The sequence below is a fragment of the Anopheles maculipalpis genome, chromosome 2RL (genome assembly GCF_943734695.1).
Source record: "Anopheles maculipalpis chromosome 2RL, idAnoMacuDA_375_x, whole genome shotgun sequence".
NCBI classification, from domain to species: Eukaryota; Metazoa; Arthropoda; class Insecta; order Diptera; family Culicidae; genus Anopheles; species Anopheles maculipalpis.
In genome coordinates this window covers 97,442,561-97,457,769 of record NC_064871.1, presented here as the reverse complement: position 1 = coordinate 97,457,769, position 15,209 = coordinate 97,442,561, and the positions used below count along the sequence as shown (strand labels likewise).

At 44.1% G+C, this 15,209-nt stretch overlaps 3 protein-coding genes across 6 annotated transcripts in view; 2 read left to right on the top strand and 1 right to left on the bottom strand.

Annotated features, from left to right (window-relative positions):
• Positions 1-10,499, top strand: part of LOC126568609 (mobility group protein 1A) — a 99,874-nt gene extending 89,375 nt beyond the window's left edge. For 2 of the 4 annotated variants that reach the window (XM_050225114.1, XM_050225113.1), the window contains exons 2-4: positions 4,943-5,012; positions 9,854-10,063; positions 10,230-10,499. In XM_050225114.1, coding sequence (XP_050081071.1) covers positions 9,914-10,063; positions 10,230-10,415 — 336 coding nt within the window. In that variant the 5' untranslated portion in view covers positions 4,943-5,012; positions 9,854-9,913 and the 3' untranslated portion in view covers positions 10,416-10,499. Of the gene's footprint in view, positions 1-4,941; positions 5,013-6,620; positions 6,757-9,853; positions 10,064-10,229 lie in introns of those variants that run through there. The other 2 variants (XM_050225115.1, XM_050225116.1) reach the window with 2 other exon arrangements.
• LOC126567794 (toll-like receptor 7) overlaps positions 1-15,209 on the bottom strand; it is a 462,685-nt gene that overhangs the window by 13,299 nt on the left and 434,177 nt on the right. The window lies entirely within an intron of this gene.
• On the top strand, positions 58-2,422 carry LOC126567940 (FACT complex subunit Ssrp1). Its single transcript, XM_050224314.1, has 3 exons — positions 58-124; positions 227-2,260; positions 2,339-2,422. The coding sequence occupies exons 1-3, from the start codon at positions 71-73 to the stop codon at positions 2,420-2,422; spliced, it is 2,172 nt and encodes a 723-aa protein (XP_050080271.1). The 5' UTR covers positions 58-70.

Genomic DNA, 15,209 nt, shown 5'->3' with positions numbered 1-15,209 from the left:
TGAATTTTGCAAGTGCGTTAGCACTTGGAGCATTCATCAACGCCTCCGGGTGAGCGAAAAGGTTGTTAAAATGGCTGATTTCCTCGAGTATTCATCAATCAGTTCGGAAATCCGTGGCGCTATGGTAAGACACATTAGAGAGACGGGTTCGCCACCGCCATCTGGGCGCAGCATATTTATGTACGGTACAGTGTGTTAATGCATGGTTCAATTACATATTTTGCAGTGTCCCGGAAAGCTGAAAATGACCGACACAGCGATGGTATTTAAAAGTGACAAAACTGGCAAAGTGGAGCAGATCAACTCCAGCGACATTGAACTGTTGAACTATCAACGATTCGTGGGCAGCTTTGGACTGCGCGTGTTCCTGAAGAATGGTTCTTTGCATCGTTTCCTTGGGTTCACCGGGGACGAGGCGAAGATAGCGGAGTTTGTGAAGAAAAACTACAAACTCGACATGCTGGAAAAGGAACTGTCGATGCGTGGCTGGAACTGGGGCTCGGTACAGTTTAAGGGTGCGGTACTGAGCTTCGACGTGGAAAACAAGACCAGCTTTGAGATACCGCTGAACCACGTGTCGCAGTGCAACGTGGGCAAGAACGAGGTAACGGTCGAGTTTCACCGGAACGATGATGCGCCGGTTAGCTTGATGGAGATGCGGTTCCACATTCCCACGTCCGAGTCGGCTGACATTGACCCTGTGGAAGCGTTCCAGGAGAACGTCATGAAGCAGGCTTCCGTCATATCGGTGTCTGGAGATGCGATTGCGATCTTCCGCGAAATCCACTGCCTTACGCCGCGCGGTCGGTACGACATCAAGGTGTTCCAGACGTTCTTCCAGCTGCACGGTAAAACGTACGATTTTAAAATCCCAACCTCGTCCGTACTGCGACTGTTTCTGCTACCGCACAAGGATAACCGGCAAATGTTCTTCGTCATATCGCTGGATCCACCGATCAAGCAGGGCCAGACGCGTTACCACTTTCTGGTCACGCTGTTCCAGATGGACGAGGAAACGAACATTGAGCTACCATTTACGGAGGAAGAGCTGAAGGAAAAGTATGAGGATAAACTGACGAAGGAACTGTCCGGACCGGTGTACGAGGTGTTGGGCAAAATCATGAAAGTAATTATAAATCGTAAATTAACCGGACCTGGTACGTTTATCGGTCACTCGGGCACACCGGCCATCGGGTGCTCGTTCAAGGCGGCAGCAGGATATCTCTACCCACTGGAGCGAGGATTTATATACGTCCACAAACCACCAGTTCACATCCGGTTCGAGGAGATTGCAACGGTCAATTTCGCGCGTAGCGGTGGATCGACGCGAAGTTTCGATTTCGAGATAGAGCTCAAAACCGGTACGGTCCATACATTCAGCAGCATCGAGAAGGAAGAATACTCAAAGCTTTTCGATTTCATCGTCTCGAAAAAGCTGAACGTAAAGAATACGGGCGGAAAGGCAAGCTACAAGGACGACTTTGCCGATTCGGATAACGAGGGCGAACCGGACGCGTATCTGGCGCGCGTAAAGGCGGAAGCGAAGGAGCGCGACGAGGACGACGATGGAACCAATTCGGAAGAATCGACCGATGAGGACTTTAACCCGAACCAGCAGGAATCCGATGTGGCCGAGGAGTTCGACAGTAATGTGGAGTCTTCATCGGATGACTCCGACGACGAGGACGGTAGCGGAGGTGATAGTGGCGGTAGCGGAACGGACGGTGGTCGCGAGAAAAAGCGCGACAAAAAGAAAGAGAAGAAGGAAAGGGTTAAAGAAAAATCACCCAAAAAGAAGGAGAAGAAGGAAAGGAAGGAATCGGCAAAGAAATCGAAAACAAAAGACTCTGGCGCACCGAAACGACCATCCACGGCGTTTATGCTCTGGATGAATGCAACCCGCGACCAGATACGGAAGGACAATCCGGGCCTGTCGATGATCGCGATCAGCAAGAAGGGTGGTGAGCTGTGGAAGGATCTGAAGGACAAGAAGGACTGGGAAGCGAAGGCATTGAAGGCCAAGGAAGATTACGCGGAAGCGATGGCCGCATACAAAGCGTCCGGTGGTGCCGGTGAGGAGGTAGATGACGATAAGGGCGAAAAGAGGAAAAAGAAACCAGCCGCCAAGAAGTCGGACACGTCCATGAAGGGTAGCGGGTTCAAGAGTAAAGAGTTTATCGATGGGGACGATTCGTCCAGCGAGGAGGACAAGAAAAAAGACACCAAGAAAGTGAAGACACCGGAACCGGCGGACAGGAAGGTAAGTTTCGAGCTAGAGTATCCGCGGAGTATAGTTGAAAATTAACCTATTTCTATGTGCTTATCTTTCCTATTTTAGAAATCGAAGAAATCAGACTCAGAATCAGAAATGTCCGAATCGGAAGAGGACGAGGATGAGGATATGAGCGAAGGCAGTGATTAAATCTCATCACCATCGTAACCCATCTCTGCAGCAGCAACAGCAGCAGTGACTTTTTCCTGTTTTTTCCATTCAAGTATCATCCGGTTAGGTACTGCCGTATTAGAATCAGTCACCCCTCATCTTTGTACGCTTCTCTCTACAGGCTAGTTCAGCTTTAGTTCATCGAAAGAATTGTAATGTTTAATAACATCTGAATTCCAAACCAATTCCAGTACGAATCACAGTTGTAAGACCTTGAACAAATAAACTTCATTTATGTCGTGCGTCAACAAAATCTCTGTCTATTATCAATGAAAAACGTACACGTAAGAAATTCCGCTTCAGTTGTTGATACTAGGCTTAACGAACTTGTAGGTCGAGCCGGCCATCTATTGGCTTACTAGATTTGTTGATACCTGCTGACTTGCTGAGTTGGATAGTCAGTCTTCACTACGGTGAAACGGGTTCGGATGGGATTTGAGCCCCAGTCCTGCCGTATGAAGACCGTTGAAGCCTTGAGGAAGATGTTCAGAAGGATTCTTGCCCCCGTACGTGTGGACAGACAATGGAAGAGCCGCTGAAATGACGAGCTGTTCGAGCTGTACGATGAAGTCACTATCTTGCAGCGAATTAGATTCGCCAGTCTTCGGTGGGTTGGTCATGCCATAAGAATAACATCGGACGATCCTGCCCGTAAATTCTTTTGAGGTCATCCACTGGACCAGTGGACAAAGCAGACGTCGTAGGCACAAATTGAGTTGGTGTTGATGCCTCCGCCTGAAATGCTTGGATAAGGGACTGGCAATTCCTGCCAAGCAGGCCAAGTCCGCGAAGTGAAGTCTAACGGTCGTTTTTGTTGCCTGGCGTCATTGCATACCCCGTAGCATAAACCCACACATGCATATGGTACACGGTTCCGCTTGTATGCAACGGCAAGCAAAGCATTACCGGCAAACGGTCATTGGAAGAGACCTTCAGTGACGCTCATGCCGGTCTACATAACGTCCCCTAGAAAATAATGCTTTCCCCTTTAAAAAAAGGCGGCAGTCCTACCAGTCGATACCCATGCAGAACGAAGGGATGCATAAGCGAGCAAAGGAACAGAAAAGGACTACAGTGTAACAGCCGGCTTCGGTTTCCTGTACCCTTCGCTTGCAGCAAGCAGTACAAGCGGATGCATCAGTATAACGCACGTAGGGAAGGCAAGTACTCTCGAAAAAATGTATAAGCGAACGCTTGGGTTTACCGTTTTGGGCCTGAAACAATCTTCTCCTTGCCACGAAAAGCAAAAAAGCGAATCGCAACAAATCGCCGCCAAAGGGACGGCTGTACACCCCGCGTATGATGCTTCATACTGGGACGATTTCTTGTACAGATTCCTCTTAATGTGGCGTTGCTATTGTAGAGCGTTCTTTTGCGCCCCTACATTGGATAGAACTTGCTTAAATCGACATGTGAGAAATAACCTTTCAAAACCCATGTTGCCATTATCGGCGCTTGTTGTACGGTACACAACAATCGCAAGCCAACATTTTGGCGCCAAAACCAGATCGGGTACAATAATTGTAAAGAAAATACATTTTTATTTTGTTTTTAGTGGACAGAGCCGCATATATTGAACATTTTATCGTATATTTTTCACTTTGTCTTTATTAACTAATTTTATTTCGAATAAAATAATATTATCGATAAACTTTTTTTTGGTTCGTTTTCCAACAACAAACTGGGCTGTGTTCCATTAGGCAAGAGCCAACTGCAGCTACTAACTCATGTTTTTTAGCTTAAACTATCGTAACTACGTCCGATAAATGGGTTATCATTTTAGGCGTAAGAAACTTTAGAAAATCGCACCCAGTACCGGCTATATGATGCGAAAAAACGTAAACAAACCCCGTTGTGGCCGGAACGCGCTTTTTTCCCTGTACACGATTGGACTTGTTGATGTTGGGCTGTGGGACGCATCGCTTTATGGTTAGCCAGTTTGACCGATTAATTTATAATAATTTCACGCTATAGTGTTATTTTTCATTTATAATCATCGCTTGGAAATAATGTGTCCAGAGCTGATATTTAAATTCATTTTCTATACTAAGCTAACATATGCCGACCAAAAAAGCATAATTTTCATCGAAACGGTCATATTGTAATAGTATAGTCGCTTTTTTTTTTAATTATTTCTACTTCTGGCCAACGTACATTCCCGCGGCCCTGAGCTGAACTTCATTCCCGGTAGCATGCGGCCAAAAGAAGCATATATTCTATACCATCGTAAATAACAATAACGCCGGCAATACGTACCGCTTGTGCTGGTTCGTTTGAAAAAGTGACGTTTTGCCTTTCATCGCGGTACGCACACACACACACCAGCAGCAGTTCGCTCGTCACCTTGGTAGCAGTGTGTGTGTGATCGCCCATTTCTGTACTGTGTCGCTCACAGCGCAGACAAAGCTTTCCCTTTTTGATTCGTCCAAGTGCTGTAGCGCTGTTCACAGTTCGTTCGGTCTTGGAAGTAAGTGTTCTGGCCCTGTGCTGTGTCCGTGGTGTCCATAGGAAAAAAGTGGTCATAAATTAGTGCATTTTGTGCGGCCGATTTCACCCGTATCTTACTCCGGTAAGTGAAATATCCCGTTCTACAACTTATGGTGACAATATTCAAAGAGTATTTTTCACGCTGACCGCAAAAATCGGTGACGGTTTAGGGGTAAAAAATCGCCAATTTCCGAACCGCTTCGCTGGCGTGGGTTCGCTCGGCCCATCCACTATGGCGACATATTGGAATTGTATGGTGGCTGGTGACGATGGCACTGCAAACGAGTGCCGTTTGTGGTCGATTTACGTACGGCCCCGGTCGGTGGTGGATGAAATCGTTTGGGAAAAGTATTTTAGCACCAGTTGCGATACGTTTTGTCCGCGTGCGTCCCATTCGGTGGAACAGAAAAAATCGCCAAACGCCAAAATGGCTGAGCGGCTATGGCTTCCATAGGTACTCCTTCGGTGTGCGGGATGCCATTAAATATGGGTGGGATTTTGAAAAATAAATTTCCACTACGGATCGCGTCGGAGGGGCGAACTTTGTTCCATAATCGTCCTACTTTGGTGTGGCCGATCGATTGGCATCGGTACCCCGTGGGGTACGGTGGAAAATTCATGAAAATGGCTCGTTTCGCGCCAAAATATTTTTCCCATATATTGGGCTTGTGTTCGGTACGAACAAAATGCTCTACGGGTTCGTCCATCTTTCTATGAGGGGCCCCAGTGCAAAAGGTTTTTTTTCATTGAAGAGACACGGGCACTCACCGTCGATACGATAAGAGGCGCTGGTGCAAACGGCACTCATTCACCACGACACACACGGCTGCGAGCCCGTACTCTATAGCAGGCGTTAAAGAGTCGGCTGTGTACGAGCCGTCGGTAGCGTTGGTACGGATTTTGAATTTTGGTCTCAAAAAATCGGTTATCAATGGCGGCGCGCGTGCTTTTAACCGCGTCGCGCGCGGTGTTGTTGAATTTTTTCATTTTCACCATTGAACGTATGGGGCACACAATTTTGTGGTTTATTATCAGTTCTTTAAGGTTTATGTAAATTTTCTTTCTTCAGGCTACTAGATTATATGAGCGAATCGATTATGCGATGATGGGGTAGAGCACTCTACATGTATTCTGTATTCGGCTACAGAAGTAGATTTTTAAGATGATTTTTTTATGTATACAAATCGTCCCTTAACGCTTGCTGGATATGACTTTCAAAATAATGGAGCATTTTCTCTGTATTAGGCGCGGATTGAATCCCATATTTCCTGGTAGATTCGTTTTTTCGATTGAAAAAATTTAGCTGTAAGCAGCCAGCCAGCAGCATGTACACATAACGACAAATTCCTGTCTGTTATTTTTCCCGCTCTTTAATGTTTCCCTTTGCCTCGTACGATTGTGTGCGTGTCGAACATTTTAGCTGGGCTAGAATAGACTCTCATATTTGGTCGAATCGCCAAGCAAAATGGCTACTGACGCCACAGTACGAGCAAGACACAGGCCAACACAACCGCACAAAACGAGTGGCGCTTGGCTGTGTGTGTGTGTGTGTGTGGTGTGTTGAGTAGAGCTTTGACACATGCAGCGACTGTTCTTTTAACGCGCAGTACCGAGCGATATGATGCGTATGTGTGAGTATGATTTTTTCCCCCTCTGCGAAGGGCACTCACTTCGTGAGTGGTTTGGCTGTTCGCCGAGGTCTGCTCTGCTGTGGCGTTGTTGGAACGCGCTCGGACAAGTCAGTTGCAGTTAGGAACGTAGTAGGAATTGGTTGTGTTTTCTCGTCAGTACCCAGTGGTGACTTTCAGACTTGAAGTGTGACAAAAGTAAGTGTTGCTGCTTAGGAAGCAATTGCCAGTGCGATAAATTGCCAATATTCCGTAAATACGCTGGAATATGAGGTTAAAATTTGAACCGTGTGCCCTTCTACCTACCAACGACCGGCATTTTGTGCGTGTGTGCGTGCGTTTTAGCTTGCAAGAACTATCTTCGATGGTGTGTGCGCGCGTGTGTGTGTGTGTGTGTGTGCGCTGCCAACGGTTGCTGGGATTGTGTGAGAAGAAATGTATGACGCGCACGCCTCCTTCAGTTGGCTTGATTTTGAGTGGCTTTTTCTAATATACTGCTGCCGTGGAGGAATGTTGCTTCTTCTTGGAAGGAACCATGGGTTCAAAAGTTGGGAATGTATAGCGCCCCAGCGAGAAGGCAGTAGTATTCGATCCACTTTCCGAGTAATCCCGAAAAGTGTGTGTAACGTACGTGTGTGTTACCCCTGGGAAAAAATGGCTTGGGTTTTGCCTTAAAATAGCGTTCTTGGTGTAGAAAAAACGCGCGAGCGTCATCGGCGTGGCAATTTTCAACCGTTCATGACAGTTTGAAATTGACCGCTAAAGGCTACTGTGTTCGTGGATTACATATTTCTGAAATTTTTACCTGCCAACTATATAAACCTGTATGTGCGTGCGTAAATGCCCGGAAGTAGTGTTCATTTCTGCTTCTTTGCTTGCTGCAACATCTTGCAAGCCGTTGAATTGAAATTCGTAACGGCTCGATTCGGACACTAGCGTCGAGAAAAAGTGACGAGTAAGACCTGTAGCGCGTTGGTATATTATTTGCTCTGGCTTTCCTGTGTGTGCTGTGTTTTTCCTCTCCAACTGCGTTCGCGCCTTAATCTATCGAGAGGGCAAGCGTACCAAGCGCGCTCGACCCTCGCGCTTTGGGTTCAAATCGAGTCTGCATTGGCGAGGGTAACGCTACGTAACGCTCACACACACGTTATTCGCGCTATAACCTCAATGATTGACAACGGGTGAATTCGATGGTATTATGCGGTTCATAAATTTATAAAACTGTGTCGATTACCGATTCTTCCCAGGGTATTGTTTATTTCTTCAGTATTGGTGAATGTAGTGTGGTTGAAAAGCAAATAAAATAGTGAGGAAGTCATTCCCTGCGTTTGGGGAAGAGCATGTAAATAGCAGCTCTCTCATTTGCGTCCTCCATTTTGTGTACGGTGGCTTCGCTTGAAAGCGGATACTTGAGTTTTGAAAAACAAGTTGCCATTGCTTGCGAGATCGTACGATGACACTTGATGATGAACGTCGAATCGTGGTTAAAAATTTCAAGAAATGTGAAAAATATCGATTTGGTATACATTTTGAATGCTATCAAGGAGAAATGTTGCGCAGAATTATGGTCAAGTGAGTCAAGTTTCTAGCGAACGTTAATATTGGCAAGCGAGCGTTACTCACAACCGCCAATAAATGCTCCCTCTGCATCATCTTACTTCAGATAAAAAGCGCGCGCATTTTTCTTAAGCGTTACTAGCTCTGCACATATGAGAATAAATATGAAGGAGGCTATGGAAAGCGCGTTAGTATGGTGTGAAAATGTGGAGCGTTGTTTTTCTGATTTTGGACTGTAATAAGATACATTTTACTGTTGCAATGAATTTGTGTTAGTATGTCAACAAATTGTTGGTTATGAAATCGAAGGGAAAATTGATTAAGCTATAACTTTTCAAAGCTTGTTTACAATTTAATTATATCATCTTTCCTTCAAATTCTGCGTGTTACAAACAAAGAGCAAAGAGTTAAAAGATCTTGCGAAACGAACACACATTTTTCTGTAACGGAAATCGGGAACCAAGCGAGGGGTACACTCAACGCGTGTTCAACACGACGAAGATAGAGGAACTCGCAGACGGATGATTCTCTTCTGTCGTTTTCGGTCGTTCTCCAATTTCATCAGATTTCATAAGTAGTTTTGCTTCTCGGCACGGCAGCAGCACACATTCAAAACGGCTACCGTCATCAATCGCCCCCAGAGTGCGGCAGCTTAGCTGAGGTGCGATGGGTTCTTGAGAGTACTGAAGAAACGGGGCTAACACATATCGCCATCACGTTTCCGTTCCCCTTTTCATCGATGAAAATGCACGGTGAAGGGTCGGTAACGCGCGCGACACACAATGAGGCGGCAGCTGCGTGTGCGCGTCGCATCATCTTTTTTGAACGTGCGTCCCCTATTCTGCGTGCGAGAGTCGGCCATGTAAAGGCCAGAGAACCGAGTCTGTGTATGCGTGAAGCGAACGAGAGAGAGAGAGAGAAAGACCGAACGCATAAGTTTCATATATTTATCAGCCAAAGAGCGTAACATCCAAATTGATAGGTGCTGCTGATGGATCAGAGGGGTGGCCACTCCAATAGCGCCAGAGAGCAGCAAAAGCGTAGAGAGTGTAGAGAAACATCGGAAGAGGTTGTGCTTCTTTCCTTTTGTGAATTTGAGCTCCGTTTGCCTGTTTTATGTTGAAGGTGAGGTGTTACATGACGTTATGGCTATTCCGTTTCTCTGGGGCTAGCTAAGAAAACGACAACAGGACACATCATCAATAAATGCCATTGTCGACGTCATCGTCATCATCATCGCTTTTTTTCCCAATACGTTTCTTGCGGTAACTCATGCTTTCTTTGAACTAAGGGAAAGCATGTCTGTTTTGTGTTTGCGGTGTAGGAACACACTGCTTTTTCTTGATGGAAAATCGAATTTAGATTTTGTCATAAATGTGGTGTGCTCTGTCTACTCCTCCCGTAGGCGAAGAGAAGGTAGAAGTGCGCTATCCAACGACATTCACAAGTGTTTTTCGGTCATGGCTTGCTTTGCTGCGAGAGGCCTTAGTGGTGTTGAAATGTTCTCTTGTGTGCGCATAGGTTACTAAACTGTCTTGTTTGTTTCGTTAATAGTCGATGTTAATGGACCAGAGAAGGAGCGAAAGATAGGGTACAGTAGAGAGGGAAAACGGAAAAAATTCAAATTTCTTCTTATACTGTCTGTGAGAGAGGATTCATTTTGCTCTGTCTCATGTGTCATTACTTTTGACTTTTACTAATTTCGAGTTCGTTATGTTCTTCTTTCACCAAATCATAGGACATTTTAATTGTTTGTGACAAGTAAAACTGACATCGAAAAACAATCGTATCCATTATCATGGCTGAGAAACCAAAGCGTCCTCTATCGGCTTATATGCTGTGGCTGAATTCGGCCCGTGAACAGATCAAGAAGGAAAATCCAGGAATAAAAGTGACAGAAATCGCCAAGAAGGGCGGAGAGCTGTGGCGCGGAATGAAGGACAAGAGCGTAAGTACATTAATTATTCTGCTTTATAATAAACATCCCCCTTTATAACCTTTATTATATTTCGAGTTCGATCTCATATCTCCTTTTTATGTAAATCCATTTCACTAACATCCCCACGTGTTCTTTCTATCTCTCCCCATGTTCACTGGATTTGAAATTTCCTCAGGAATGGGAGTACAAGGCAGCCAAGATGAAGGATGAGTACAACAAACAGATGCAAGATTTCGAGCGAAACGGTGGCAGCAAGGATGCCGGAACCAAGAAAAAGAAAGGTGCAAAGAAAGTTGCCAAAAAGAGCAAAAAGAAGGATTCGGAGGATGAAGATGACGAGTCTGGAGATGAGAGCGACTGAACTAATCACTACTAACGTTAAAATAATTATTTTTAATTTATTGTGTAAATGTTCGGGGCCTTACTTCAACTACAAATCACAGCATCTTTCTCTTTCTGCCCTTACAACACGATACAAAACCACCTCCACAATAACTTCTGACCGCCAACAAGTCCCTCCCCTGCCTGCCCGAATGTCCGGGGCCCAGTGCGCAAATTAACCAATATCCAATCCGCCCCTCCTTTCCCACCCGTTCTCTCACTACAAAAAGAAAGGCTTTCCGACCGTTGATTAACCTTCAGATTCCTTCTCCACCTACTACTACAACTACAACAACTACTGCTAACAAAAAAGAACTATCAACTTGCCAACGCGTCACACACAACTTTACACAAAATTGAAATGAAAAAAAAAAAAACTAAAAACGTAAAATGACAAGTGGAAAATAGAGTTTTACCTATTGTACAACCAACAAAATACCAGCTCTCCAGATATGCATACTTTTTGATGGGAAATTTGTCTCGACCCCTCCGGGCGTCCCCCCGGACACAAACAAACACACACGCGAGCACGCACGCACGCACACTATTCAACTTTCGATTGTTGTTCTGTTGTGTGTTGTTGTTTACTCTGTTGTTGGTCTGTTTTGGAGATTGAGTTCAGAAGCGAATTTGTGGTCAAATTTCGGAGAAAATAGAGATGACCAAGAAAAGAGAAGAGAATGGGGAAGAACTTCCTCGCGGTGTGGGGTGGTTTGATGTGTGCGGAAATGAAAATCAGGAGGTATCTATACATTTTTGAATTAATTTTCCCGTCTCACCATTGTGAACCGTCCTCCCCTTCTCCGTTTAGATAGAATTCTAATCTGTGTTGTCGAAAAAAAAAACAACTCCTCAGAACACACCCCATCTACAAAAACCATCCCCTGATGTATGTTGTCCCAAAACAGATAAGCAACTATCGCAAAAAAGGCGTGAGAATGAGGAAGGAATCAAATGCAGCAAATAAATGGCGATCGTTTTAAAATTGGAATGCCTTTATTTGCTGTTGGTACTGAATCATTCGTTGGAACATACCGAAGGAATCGTAGTTGGTGGTGGTAGTAGTTTTGCGTAAATGTTTTATGTTCTGTATGTCCACTATCATGCATCTCTTTGTCCATCATTTATCAGCAACACAACATCATGATCGCTTCTCGATCACCATATTTTTCAGCCATCTAATCGAAGACATCCAACAAATTTTCCACCAAATTCGCGAGATCAGATCAATATAACGTACAATCAAACACACACACACACACAAATTACACAGAATAGGAGTTTGCGTCTGATAAAAAAAGTGGGGTGGGTGGTGATCTCTCCAACTCACCCATAGCCAAGAATTCTTGGCTTGGCGTGCTTTAGTGGCGTGGTTGAAGCAAAGTTGTGTCATTTTCGCTTACTTTTTTGTGTGTGTCTCTGTGTGGTACGCGCATCCCGCAGAAGAAGTGTCGCATATACTGCACCGCGCATTACAGTAGGAAAGAGGGATACAAATCGAAAGTATTGAAGGGGTGGGAGGGGGGTTGGGAAGGTGTAAAAGAAAATTTTCAAAGAATGAGAGTAGCGAAAATCTATTTTTTTTGCAAACGGAAACAGTAGAAAAAAGCAGCACTAACCGACATGTAGTTTACATACGTAATTTTTGTTTCTTTATTTTATACTTACGAGCCTCTATGAACTTCCTAGCAAAAAATACTGTTGTAAAAAAAGAGAACGAAAAATGCTAGCACAATAATGCAACAAAATGCGCGCGCGCCTCTCACCTACCAGTCCCAGGCATCTCTCCTAACGTTTTCCTCCTTTTGTTTTTTTCTCTTCACTTAGCCACACTCATTTTGCTACGTGTGTGTGGCCATGTGTCGCACACGCTCTTTTTTGTTGTTGTATTCTTACTAAACAAATTCAAAAACTACTTTTTGCCAAACTGATCCTCCTTAATTTACCGTGTTTTTTTTCGTTTCTTTTTCAAGGAAGGCCGTGATTAATTAATGACAATTGATAAGACAGAGAGAGAAAGAGAGAGAGAGAGAGATAGAGGATGATAAAAATGTGGAATCTGTAGAGAGAGAGAAAGGAGAAGGAAAGGCAAGAAGATGTAAGGAGGAGAAAGCGGAAGGAGAGAGCACAGAGGGAAGGCAAGCGAATGGCGGGGTGGTGTTAGTGTGCCTGGTGTATGTGTACATCTCTCTGATGCACACTCACAATTTTTGCACACACACACAATCACAAGAGCAAAAAAGTACATTTCTCCTCCCTTTTTTATCGGAACTTTCTACTTTGTTTTTTCAATCATTTAAGTGAGTGACACAAATAATATAAACAAAAAAAACATACAAAAAAATAAGAAACTTTTACAAAACGAAATAAAATTATTCTTAGCAAGTGGTAGGGAAAGCCAGGGAACAGAGTTTAGGGAAAAAGGGGGTTAACTCTAATATGTAATTAATGTGTAGATCAGTGAAGGAAGTGTACCAGAAGAAGAAGAACAGGGGAAGGAAAGGATACACTGTTTTTTATACACCCAAATCGACACATACATACAAAGAAGCACACTAAACACATGCACATTTGAACACACATGCACACACAAACATTATCATTTACATTTCACAGTGAAACACGTTCTCTGTTGTGCTGTGTCCCTTTCTCTTAGAAATCACCACACCACCCAAAATATGTGTATCTCATACTTATCAGAATCGGTAGAATTGACGCGAGGGTCCTTGTCGTGTAACTCAAGGAAAAGGAATATGAATTTAGGCTAGAAGAGCGGCGAACTTCTCCTGATGCCATGCTCTGGGCGCTCTTCTGTGGCTGCAGAAATAGTTCTTCGATCGTACGAGACAGAATCCGATCTTCACCACAGGACAAGCCATTTCTGAACGACTGCACAGATAAAGAGAGCAAGTGTCGAAGCTGCTCTACTCCCTTTCTGTGTGTGGATGGGATTTGTTGTGCAGATTAGTCGATCATCATCATCATCGTAGTCGTCAAGCACCCAGAGCACAGGAACACACACGCCCTTAACACAGGGATCAGGATTTAGAAGCAGCATGAGAGTTCTTAGTCATAAATTTGATTCAGTTCATACACACGTTGAACGTCGTCGTCATGATTATCTCACCCCAGAAAAACCCCCTTGGAATGCCATTATAGAGCACACCTCGTCTCGAGGTGCGCATTAATCAGTTTAGTTTTTTTTTTGATAAATCAGTGGAAAAGAATTGCCCAACAAGAAGACGAAGGTAATAAAAAATAAATTCTTTATTAGTAAGGAAATGTAAACAGAAATCAACAATTATGCAGAGAGTTTTAATTTCGGTTTCGCCATAATTAGCAGCACTTCGTCGATTTTTCACGTGCTCGTGGTGCTTTGATTTTGTGGAGGTGTTCCTCATGGAATTTTGATTTCTCTTCTGGGTAGAGTGGTCCGTGTTCGGGTTGGTAGGGAGGTTATTTTTTTGCAAAGTTTAGATTTAACACACACCTTTAGTTCAACAATGAGGGAGGGAAGAAAACATATTGGAGGGATATTCAGGGACGGGTATTATGAGGTAAATAGGGATAGGCCCTCAGTTGGGAGTGTTAGAAGTCAAAAGGGAAGTAACCACAGTGTCATCTGTATCGTGCAAGGAGGACAAACATCTTCAAAAGGCAACATCACACACACACACGCAGGAAGAAGCAATAACCCTTTTTCCCTTCCTGATGCAGTTTGATTTCCGAGTGTGTCGCCGACAAAAAGGCAACAGCAGTATCTCTAGAGTTCGGTTTTAATAAAAAGGATTCGTCTAACAAAATCTCCCCGTTCGTAGAGCTTTAGCTGATCAGTCGGTGTTGATTTAGCCTCCGCGTAGTAGCCTCTTCGCATAACTGATGGTGTAATAGGTTGATTTTCTGCAAAGGATACACGAGATAATCGGAAAATACTTGTCGGTGGTGGGGTCGTACGTTACATTGATCTGATCTCCACATCTCTCACATGAAAGAAATCATCCTCATTGTGTTTTCGTCCTATCCGTTCTCCACATATGGATCATTTGCACAATTGTGTTTTACTTGTTTGCTTGTACATATGACGCATAATATATCAATGTTACTCTCCAGAATGTATGTGTTTGTCGTATGGTCGGCGTCATATGTCCTCGTTTCTTGTGGGTTGAATTTGCACAATAGGTAAAAGAAAATCGTTCTCCGATGGATGTGAACTATTTATTGGCTATCAAAGCTCCTAAGGGGGGAGGGTATTAGGTTTTCGGTATATTGGTTGGATCAAACAAAAGATTAAACAAAAGATCAGGTTGATGTTGGAATGGCGTGTCCTAGAAATGTTCTAGGTACCATGTTGAAGTAAGGGTTCAGAAGATGTGAAATGAAGCTTGAAGATAGTAAAAGTAAAACAAAAAACTAACAAAAATCATCCCACACACGCAGTTCCATTGCCCAGCGAGAGAGGTATTTAGGTGTATGGAAATGAAGGGCACATTTGGCATTTGAATGGACGTAGGTCCCGATTTTATTGTGGTGGTACTGTGTACCTTAATAAAATGTAGTGTATGTTCAATGCGAATGGTTTAGTAATTTCTTCGACTGCAGCATGGATGGAAAAAGAGTTCAGTGGAATTGGGTGTTCGTTTTTGGGCGAAATCTATTCGATGCATTTTATTGTTTCTGCAACTGAAATACAACCGACGATTCAAACAGCTTTCAAAACGTAAACGTCAAACTCGGTCATGACATTTGTCAAAGACGGACGCTTCGATGCAGCCTG

Coding starts and splice junctions, on each gene's coding strand:
- LOC126567940 (XM_050224314.1), top strand. CDS start 71: ATGGCTGATTTCCTCGAGTATTCATCAATCAGTTCGGAAATCCGTGGC. Junction 125..226: donor CGGAAATCCGTGGCGCTATG/GTAAGACACATT, acceptor CATATTTTGCAG/TGTCCCGGAAAGCTGAAAAT. Junction 2,261..2,338: donor CGGAACCGGCGGACAGGAAG/GTAAGTTTCGAG, acceptor TTCCTATTTTAG/AAATCGAAGAAATCAGACTC.